Source organism: Patiria miniata, unplaced genomic scaffold (assembly GCF_015706575.1).
Source record: "Patiria miniata isolate m_02_andy unplaced genomic scaffold, ASM1570657v1 HiC_scaffold_3, whole genome shotgun sequence".
Taxonomy (NCBI): domain Eukaryota; kingdom Metazoa; phylum Echinodermata; class Asteroidea; order Valvatida; family Asterinidae; genus Patiria; species Patiria miniata.
In genome coordinates, this window is record NW_024037069.1 from 15,320,501 (window position 1) to 15,331,756 (window position 11,256).

At 44.5% G+C, this 11,256-nt stretch overlaps 1 protein-coding gene across 1 annotated transcript; it reads left to right on the forward strand.

The window, feature by feature from the left end:
* Positions 1–4,874: 4,874 nt before the first annotated feature.
* LOC119738313 (39S ribosomal protein L2, mitochondrial-like) lies at positions 4,875–10,605 on the forward strand (the record flags this gene model as incomplete). The annotated part of the gene is given in 4 exon segments (XM_038213160.1): positions 4,875–5,230; positions 8,176–8,424; positions 9,247–9,498; positions 10,291–10,605. Coding segments are annotated over 4 exon segments (987 nt in total). The 3' UTR covers positions 10,443–10,605.
* Between the last annotated feature and the right edge of the window lie 651 nt (positions 10,606–11,256).

Here is an 11,256-nt window from a genome sequence, read left to right on the forward strand (position 1 = left end):
GGATGGAATATCATTCCTGGGAGATTTCGAGAGGGGCGAGAGAAGGTGGAGGGGTATCGTACTCCGAACCAGGAGGGCTGAATATCCCCGGGAGAGCCGCGCAGATTGGGAGGGCCTGGAATTTCTCAATCTTCTTTTGATTTGGTCCTTGCATTATAATCCCGATCCTTGGGGCAGAGGGTGGGGGCCACGACAAACTATTCACAGAAACCTTCGTATGCAAATTAGGTGAACAGCGCCGAATTTTATGACGCAATCGTCAAATTCTTGCTTTAAAATACGCGCATGACATCGTCGTCGATCAATTTCGGCCCTCTCGCTAGGAGTAGGAGTCCAGTCATCTTCAATCCCGTTGTCTTCTTTCCAGTATTTGGTTCAAATTCAAATGAATTTATTTCGAATAGTTGAGGATTTTAGCTGTCGAATGGTGTGCCACATGTGGGTGGTCGGTTTGATTGTGCGATGTCGCGAGCAATATGCATGAACATTTTCGAAGGAAATGCCAAAAATTGCGAATGATCAGTTAGTCTGTATACAGTATACACGTACGTACGTGCAGCAGAGCAGGGGATCTACCCGATGTTCCCCAATACCGATGTTCCCCCAAATCCATAGGATTAGGTTAGGGTTAGGGTTAGGGTTATATTGGTAAGGATTTCGAGGAACATCGGTATTAGGGAACATCGGAATTGGGGAACATAGACATGCACCCGTGCAGGAGCTATGGAAGAAGCAGCGTTACAAAGCAAGGATTCCGTTGTTGATGGCCTTTTTTTTCGTCCCTTACTATCCCAAAGCGACGGGACGGGGTTGAGTGGGGTGGGTGGGGAGGCCCGCGGGTTGGAGGGGTGGGGAGATAGGGGGCGGGCACCGGGAACACTCCATGCACATTTTTTATTGACCCTTTTGGCCTTGCCAATTATCCCGACCTTGGGGCGGGGCGGGGATAAAATTCCTTTGTTCCTAATTTTTCCTTTTTTCCGTGCACCATTATCCAGACCCCGGGGAAGGGGGCGTTAGGGACGGGGGGGAGGGGCGAATGGGGGATGGGGGCAAATGGGGGATGGGCCGCGTCCCCACTTCTACGCCTGTGCAATTAAGCGTGGGTGTGCGTGTGTGTGTGTGTGTGTGTGGGGGGGGGGGGATTTAGAGTACTCCGAATCAGGAGGTTGGAATATCATGGTTTTTTTTATTCACCCTTTGCGCTGTCCCCTGGCGCGGAATGGAATATGGGGTGAAAATATCTTATTTTCATGCAATGATGTTTTTGGGGTTTTTTTTTGGGGGGGGGGGGCTTTTATACGAAAACTTAAAAACAGTAATCATGAAAAATATAAAATTTAATAAAAATGCAAATTGCAGAAACGAATATCTCATATCTATTTTGTGAAAATGTTGTGGCTCTGTGAAAAGAGCCGTTTTGGTTTTAGTTTGTTGATTCGATGATTTCTTCGAAGGCTTGGCCGACACTTTCTTCTGCTTGCTCGATGTGTTCTTGCTGGCTGGCTTCTTGGCTGGCTTCTTGGCTGGCTTGGCTGGCATGGCTTGGTGGAGGATTTCTTGACAGATGTATATTTGACTTGGATGGCGTTTTCTTGGCAGCTTTCTTGGGTGACTTCTTCGGCGCGGGTTTCTTGACTTTATTCACCATTTTGGCTTTCTTGGCTTTTCTGCAATCTTGGCTTTCATTTCCCGTTCCTTCTTGGCCTTGATTCTCTCCTTCTCCTTAGCTGCATTAGCCTTGGCCGGCAGCCTTCTCTTTCTCCTCGGTGGTGTCAAACTTGAACGTACCAGCGGTCCCTTACCTGCCATCCGAGTGAGCCTCCAACTTCATTGATTCATGTTTTATTATTTAAAAGTTTACTCTAGCATGGCTTATTACACAGAAATTCTTAGGGTGGATTATCTGGATCCGCACGTCCGTACCCCCGTGGGCGTACCAAACACCTCCCGCATGCAAAAAAAAACATATCTTTGTTCGCCTCTTTGGCCGACGTTCTGACTTGGTGGGTCCTTTTTCCGCAAGTTCAGAATATTTTCTCTAAAAATTGGTGCAAAATACATGTATTTGAAATGCCTTCCTTTGTCAGAAACCAACAAAATAGAAACTGCATTCTCATGTTTAGACGATACACAATGACATCAGAGGAGAATAACAATCAGTACTGACGAACTATTCGCTCACAAGATGCCTTTGATCACTAGTTCTCCATAATTATTTAGAGTATTTTGTATTCGGAGTATTCATCATTTTCCATCGTTTCTGACCTTTCAATAACATTGGACTTAAAGGGAAATCTTAAGGGCTCCGCTAAGCCTCATATAATTATGTCAGACGCATATATAGGCCCCAAGTCCGGCAAAATCTAATATAAGGCCCATAACTGTTATAAAATTCCGACGCCTAGGTCCGACACCTCATCAGTCCGACGCCTAATAATTTGGAAATTTCGGACTTCCGAGCGTGGCGGGGGTCCAGGTTTATCATCGGAGGAGTCGGACTTGCGATATATAGGCCTAAGGCCCCGACCTTGATAGTATAGCCTCCCATGCAGCTACGGACCACATCGAAATTTGGTATATATATTGTTTTATTTCGTAGTACTATGCAGTTTTCTTTGACCACGGAGGGATGGTTTGACTTTCAGGTTTTGAGTTATCAGTGTTGACTTTATCCAGATTTCGCTTATTCCAATTTGTCAGCGTTTTCACGAAGGAATTTGCCGCAATAGGTGTTGGGGTTTAACGGTTAAGGTTAGGTTTGGGAACAGGTATAACGTAATGCACCCGTTGAACTTGCAGTGGTTGTCAGAAAAGAGGTTTTAAGTTGGTCACGATTTGGAATAAACATTTCGCATACTACTGACTAACTTTTGAAACACAGATGAAACTTCAAAGATGTACCAATTACAGAATAATGGAACAACAATTGCGAGGTACCGGTATCGTAACTAATCCCCATAGATGTTTGTCTGGTCGTGAAAACTAAATCCCACACACTTGTTGTTTTGGCAAATTGCCGATACCCATTCCCCACCCTTTGCACGAATTTGTCTCTTCGTAAAAAATCAAAAGACATTCAGGTGAAGTTTTCTCAACATTGATTGTTATGATTTCGTTGATTTTATCTGATTTTGACCCAGACTTCTTTCCAAAAAATGTTCGTTGCGTGCAATTTCAGCCGGAACAAGAATTTTGAAAAAAGGTATGATTTTTGGATTGATAATTTAGTCCCTCCGTAAAAACGCTGAAAACCTTTTGCAATTTGATTCAAAAATTTCAAAACTATTTTTTAAAAGACTTGTCATGCTTACTGCTTACTGCTTACTTACTCTGATTCGATTTTTAAAGAACGGGTTTTTGACTATGTATTAGCCTGGGGGAGATTATAATCTGGATTGTTTGTTTTGCGTCTGTTCTTTGACGACTCTTCGGAATTGCCCCCATGATCTACCCCTTTCGTGAAGTTGGCATCAAGTGTATTTCCTTTTATTTTCATGCCTTTGTTGTTATAACTTCTCGACATTATTGACAAGTGGTGAACATTCATATTCGTACTTGTATTAGTCATCTAAGTTAAAAGCAAACACATTCTTGTCCTGGTGTAAATCAAAGAGTAAAAACAGTAAAAACAGCATGCAAGAACTGACAATAGTAAAACTTACATTTAAATTAACCTATGAATAAAATATGCCTGTAAAACACAATAATTTTTAAAATGATAACATAAAGACTGAAAGCAAAAAGACACGATGCCTATCCGCCCTGGGCTAGCACTATGACAATGAAATATAACTTTAAAAATATGCCGGGGAAAAAAGGATAAAGAACTTTAAAAATGTGTTTTTTTTCCATCGTCGTAAAATACTAAAAACCACAGGTGCATATTTTGAAAAGTTATTAAACTTAAATAAAGTTATTTCGTACTGTGTTTTCCAGTGGCTAATTCACAACAAATGATGTAGAGATCTAAACGGTCTTTCATATTTGCTGTATTATTATGTAACTTTGAATATACATGTATGCCAAATTGCATTTTGGTCAAAAATAAAATGAAGCAAGCTTCGAGTCGAACTCCGATTTGAAAAAATTGACTTGAAGCTCGCCGATCCCCTGGATCATCCAATACATGTACATACACGTATACGTAGTTGTATGCAGCATGTATGCATAGTGCCTGGCCGTGGCGTGGGAACGTATCAGATTACATATCGGCCGACCGCAATATCGATCGGTTCAAAAATAGATGGTCCGCGCGGGAATTGACCTGGATTGACCCGCAAACGTTCGGGTTGTCTGTGACGTAGGCAAGTCACCGACATATTTTTCTAAAAATGACTGCAAGTGCGCAGGCGTGCAAATTCCCGCACGATGCATAGGCCAAGTTCGTATGTGTTACTACTAGTACTAGGCCATGGTTTCCCAACCTACTGAGGAGTTCAGTCCGAAAGTGGTGCATACGGACTCCAGAAAGATGTCTAAATTTCTCGAAAAAATTGAAGAGAGATTACCTAATCTACCCAGAGGGCAAAAGATGAGAAATCAAAGAATACAAGTTACAACCATATACAGTGGTATGTAAGAAAAAAGTGCCAAAAAAGGGTGCGCCAGAGTTTGGACTAAACTCCTCAGTACATGTAGGTTGGAAAACCAGACGTGTGGCCTAACGTACAGCGCAGCAATACGGAGGCCACATAAGTGGGGCTACCTGTTTTTGCATCACTGACATAATGATGCCATGATGGCTAAGGGCAAGGCCACCTAAGCCCTAGGCATAAGCTTAAATTTGAACCTTCATTTTGCCTGTGTTGTACATTTTGATATGATCTCCCAATAACGTCCAAAATGTTTTCCCCATTTGCTACAGATTACAATACCAGTGGTGAATGTGACACAATGGCACTTGCCGCCATATGCAGAAGTCTGCAATCTCTAGCACTAAAAAGTCAACAGGACTGTCAACAGCAAATTATCAGAACTATTCGTCATCAGGCAGTGAGATCTCAGACACTGTCAAACCATCTGACGTCAGGATGGATGCCAACTAGCTCAGCAGCATCGTCTGTCTGTTTGCTAAGACAAAGAGAAGCACATAAATTAGTGCTCAGCCCGTCGAGGCCCGAGATTCACACGTCAGCTGTTGTCGGCAAGTTTATTCCCTGGAAGAACACCCCCAAGTACACCATCCGGGCAATGGGGTTGAAGCAGTCAGCCGGACGCAACAAAACAGGTTGTTAATCCGCATCACGTTTTATTACAGCAAAAATTGTCATTAACCCTAACTGCAGCCCGCTCAGAACATTTGTAATTTAACAGCAGATTTTGGATCTTTGCAGGATTTTGAAAGCCAAGTCACAAGCTAGTCAAATGAGCTGTGACAAAAAAGGCATTTTAATAATTAATAATTTAATAATTTGGGAGGCTAATCATCCTTACTCGCAGCTGGTATGCTGAATTGCGAACGACGCGGCTACAACGTGGTTGGGCCGCTGGCACGTAAAGGCGCCTATGGCTGCCGGCCACATCGACCCATATATGACCACGGAGCACAGCCTGAGATCGAAAGTGTTTGAATTGTCCGTCAAAGATGTGATCAGGTTCTTAAAACTTCTTATTTTTTACCACTAGCAGAACCAATAACTAGAACAATCCGCTATGGTCAGCATGCCTTTGCCAAGGCCGCACCTGCCATTTGGAATAAACTCCCAGCCACACTCCGTCAAACAACATCCCTGGACATCTTCAAAAGAAAACTGAAATCTCGTCTACTTCACTAGTTATTTCACTATGACTGGAGCATGACTATTTTTGTGTGTGTAGGCGCCTTGATCAGGTTTCCGGATAATGCCCTATATAGATATACAAGCTGATTTACCCGATCATAGATCGGGTAGGGCGTATTTGTGTTGGGGTTGAAAGTGTGGGGAGTTAAATGTAAATGGGGGATTTAGTTGAGAAGACATGTAGCTATAGAAAAGCAATTTACGGTGACGCGATCTGAGGCAATTTCTGACCACGTACGATAGTAAAACAAAAGATCATCTTTTAAACATCATTTTCGAGTTAGGAGTCATTGAATCAGCTGTTCTGAGCAAAAGAATATTATAGTAGGCTACAATTTTTATTCGGGGAAGAAAAAGTGGGGGTAGGGAACCAAACGATATTGCCCGCTTTAAAATGTTGGGGTGGGGGTCCCCCGTCCCCCACCGATTGACGCCGCGCCCATGATAATAAAATTACATAGTCTGAATCATGGAGGAAGGTCATTATGAAGGTACAGTATTGGACTCTTCAACAAACGTAAACTTGAACTTCTTACAATTTGCGAGACCTGCGAGGAAAAAGTCGATTTAACTATTTTATTCAAGTTGGCATGGTTCAACCATAATATAAGCGGGCCAAACAGCCAACAACCGCCAATATTATTATTTATGCACTCTTCGTTATTCCAACCCAACATAGTTCAAAGAGCACAGTATTTGAAGCAATGCATCGATCCCTCGTTGATTTACCCGATCATTGATCAGGTAGGGCGTAGAGTTGGGGATGAAAATGTGGGGAGATGAATGTAATTGGGGGATTTAGTTGAGAAGACATGCAGTTATAGAAAAGCAATTTCTGTGGTGCGATCTGAGGCAATTTCTGACCACTAAAACAATTTTTTTTTTTGCAAAAGATCATCTTTTAAACATCATTTTCGAGTTTGGTGTCATTGAATCAGCTATTCTGAGTAATAGAATCATTATACATGTAGTAGCTACAATTTTTATTCGGGGTAGAAAAGTGGGGGGAGGGGACCAAAACAGTGTCCACCGCTTTAAAATGGGGGGGGGGGGGGGGGCTGGAGGGGTTCCCCGTCCCCCACCGATTGACGCCCATGATAATTATGTACCATGGCAACAGTCTGTAAATGTTCCCGTTGGTCTGTTAAATTGGCATTTTGTGAGGCAGTGGCATTTGTGAGAAAACGTACTGGAAAGGCTTGCCGTAGTACACAGGCGAAGGCTGATTAGGAAGGTCATAATTAAATTTCAGTATATTGGACTCTTCAACAAACGTAAACTTGAACTTCTTACAATTTGCGAGACTGTCTGCGAGGAAAAAGTCGAGTCAACTGTTATTCAACTTGGGTCAACCATCTATATAAGAGCAAATTTTACTCGGCCTCCGAGAAATGTTTGCTCCTGAAACGATCTGAGACCGCGGTCTTTCGCGACGCCAAAATCGCTCCACGTCCGTGGAAAAATGTGGAGGGTGTCTTCCACCGGATCGGACACATTTTCGTTGATTTTTTTGTGACTTCGTATAAGATCGCGATGTTTGAAGCAATGCATCGATCCTTCGTTGATCCCAGACAGGCCCCCGAAATTATAACGCAACACTGGCGGGCAGCGAACTCACAACGCTCAGCCTTGGTGGAAGCACACGATGGAAGCAACAGAGCACTATACATAGTATTCACTGACGTCACATGCTTGTGCTTCAAATCATGCAAATAGCGAGCACCGTAGACCCAACCTCGTTTCCAGGGTGTGGAGCAGGCTGCAGTACGCGTTGCCATCGAAAGTTTTGCATAGCCCGGAAATACTACGCAGTGTAGACTTTCGATTGGTCAGACCGCGCAAGGCATACTTAATGTGTAGTCCTTCTGAGTATTCGTTGCACTCGGCGCAGGGGCGGCAAGCGAAGCCTATGAAAGAATAGGGGCACTTGGTGGCCACGCACCATGGAGAAAAAATATTTTACCAAGGTCACCCCATAACACAATTTGGTGAACGCTTTTGCAGAACGGCTGAGTAGAACACGTAAACGGAACCCCTACGTTGACCTCGCTGACCTCGCACAGTCTAGACACGCAGAGAAGCCAGCACAGGGGGCGGTCAGGCAGTCAACGTGAAAGCGCACACGACGGCAAATTCCTGCGAAAAACGCAGTCACGAAAAATAGACGAAAAGGATCGCCGGTCCGTACGGGAAAATCAGGACGACCCGAAGTGTCCGACCCGGCGGAAGACACCCTCCGTATTTTTCCACGGACGTGGAGCAATTTTCGCGCAGCGGGAGCCCGCGGTCTCGGATCCTTTCATGAGCAAACATCGTCTCGGAGGCCAAGTTAAACTCTCTCTTATATATATAGATATTATTATTACTATTATTATCTTTCTCTTTTTTTCAGGAAGGGTCACTATAACTGGAAGGGGAGGTGGCCACAAGCGGCGCTATCGTATGATCGACTTCAAACGCATCGGGCCAGAGAAGGGTGAGCCCTACATGGAGAAGGTACTCGGGGTCCGATACGACCCCTGCCGGACAGCTAACATCGCCCTGGTGGCTGGCGGCAATCACAAACGCTGGATCCTGGCCACAGTCAACATGGAAGCTGGCGATATAATCAAAACCTCTGGCACCATCGGCAGGATGACAGGTAAAGTGAGTCGGGGTTGTAATTGAACGAAGGATAAGTCAATCAAGAGTTCAAATCACAAGTCCATCACAAGCCAAGTGGCATGTCAGGTCACAAGTTGATCCGCAAGGGATGAATGTAAACAAAGGAATTCCGTTGCCACTGTTTGGGTGATAATATTGTGAACACTGTTCATAGCTGTGTCAGTCATAGTGAAGTTGATCTCTGAATTATATTGAAAATTTGAAATCTCATGACTCTTCCCTTTCCCAAGCTTACCCACCTCATTCTTGAAAGTACTGTTGACAATTTGCAAAGGCAGACCTAGAGATTTTAACCAATCAGTGAGTGTCTACTATTAGTTCCTTCAGTTGGTGGATCACATGATCAATGAAAGTGTACATTTCAAGTCAGGCTGGAGTTCAAAATGATGTTTGTCTTTTTCAACCCCATTAACATTTAGTCTCTTGAGACCTAAACTGTAGCAATGTGTGTAGGCTTAAAGAGTTCAATTCATGTTTTTAGGTACCTAAGCCCTGACATAAGACACAACCCTTGCCCAAACCTGTCATAATTGGTTGCATTTTGGAGGCTGCCGTCTAATGTAATATAGTAGAGCCAGCTGACAGCAATTGACCATCAATATCTTCAGTGTTTTCCAACGAGATCCTGTTGCAATTTATAATGTCGGATCTTATAGGCTGGCGTATGCTCACAGGTGTTTACCATTCATACACTTGTTAGTGGTTCAGGAGGAGCTGTTTCTGGAGAATGGATAAATCTAGAATCTTTGCTGCTTTACTTTTTAAAGTTAAATCATCCAATTTTGTTTTTTTCCCTTAGTTGCTGCCAATGAGGGTGATGCCTACCCCTTAGGGGCACTCCCCATTGGCTGCCTGGTCCACAACGTGGAGCTGTTTGAAGGCGAGGGAGGGCGCTTTGTGCGCGCTGCTGGGACGAGTGCCCAGGTCATCCGCAAGACAGGAGGTCAGGTCATTCTGCAGCTGCCGTCCAAACAGCAGATCAGCGTCAGCGAGAAGTGCATGGCGTCAGTGGGCCGAGTCTCCAATGAGGAACATAATAAGAGACCCATTGGTGAGTATTGGGGATTTGGGGGGCTTTTTTGGGGGGGGGTTGGGATATTTTTCAAAGTCAAAGAGCCATATTTAATAACTAGACTGCTAGTGCTAACTCAATTTGTTGAGTGAGGCCTGAGGGGTGTCTGCACCCAAATTGCCATAGATGTGGTTTGCTTAGTGCTTTTTCATATGAATCAAAGCAATTTCAGTTGCTATTTCTGGCATGCGTATTCTCATTCCTGGATCCTCTCATTTCCGTTGGGGGCATACACGGCCACCGAGGTCAGACTTTCAGGCATGCCACCTTTCCTTGCATCAGCTGATTTCCTTGTATAAAACAAATACTGTCTAAAATATTGCAAAGCTTGGAATTTCAACTATTTTGGTTGCTTCCCAGTTGCATGCCTGGGCTTTGTTACTGTAGCTTCCTGTAGGCCTATAAACCCTGGGGAAGTGGGAGAATTTGCCCCACTGATAATATTTAGCCATTTTTGTTTTTTAGGAACTGAAAATGTATTAGCAATTCACATCCTTTAGCCCCCACTTCCTGACCCTCAAAGCCAGAATATGCCACTGGCTCCCACAGGCATGTATAGTACTTGAAGGGGAGAATCAAGTTTGGTGTGGCCAGTGTACAGTGGGATGCAAATCAACTGCCCTGACTACTTTGCCACACAAATGCAAATCAGCTTCCGAAACAGTTGTTGCCCTGCACTCCGCTATACAATAATTTTCCTCAAGTTGGCGAAAACTAGTTTTATGTCGTATGGCACTGCCATCCCTGTTTATATGGTTTTTCTAATTGCAGGTAAAGCCGGTCGCAATCGATGGCTGGGACGGAGGCCTTCCAGCGGCCTGTGGCAGAGGAAAGGCGGATGGGCCGGCAGGAAGATCAAGCCCATTCCTCCCATCAAGGTCTACCAAAGTGCCGGCAAGAAGGGCACGCATATCGATGTGTGACACGGATCATGCTGCATGAGGCTCGAACTGTCCATCTTATTGGGCCCGTTTGCCCATTTAGGCCAAAGCCATCAATGAATCTTCGCCATCTCACTAGGACCAGGTTCATCCGGTGATCTTCATTGGACCAATTCAGGCACAGAGTTACTTTAACCCTAACCCTCCAGGGTATTTTGGCTAGAAACCCTGCCAAACGCAGCAACATGCAACGCTTGACTAAGTGACAAGCCTGCCCAGTGCAGCAAGATCCATCAGGTCAAAAGTCTCAAGGCCAAACTGCCTCAGAGTCTGTGGTCCCCCAACGCAGCAGGATACAACTCTGGCATTGTTCTATGGGACTAGCCCTCAGTGTCCCAGAAGTGGCCGGTTTATGCACTGGTGTTGGTAGCATTTTCCATCAAAGTGCACCAGACTTTTCCACCTGATGCACTGTGCTGCGTCTGGCAGGGTTAGGGTTAAATGCACCATGTTCCCCAGTCACATTGGAAGCATTGTGTCAGCTGTTGCTCAGAGTTATATAAATAGTGATTGGTTACAGTACCTTGAACCAAGCCGACTCCTGCAAGCTTGGTGGTCGAGCAGTGAGACGTCTGCACTAGTAGGCGGGAGGTCGCAGGTTCAAGTCCCAACCGAGTAAGCTTGTGAAATTGTTCTCGCAAGCCCTCTGACTATACTGTGTATATAGTGTTTATGGATTTGCTTCAGTAAAGGGAAAAACCCATTTATTGAATTTTCGTCCTGGGTTATTTTTTTTCGGCACAATATGTGTACAGTGCTTCCTCCAGTACTGGAGACCACAATGAGTAAGGCGATT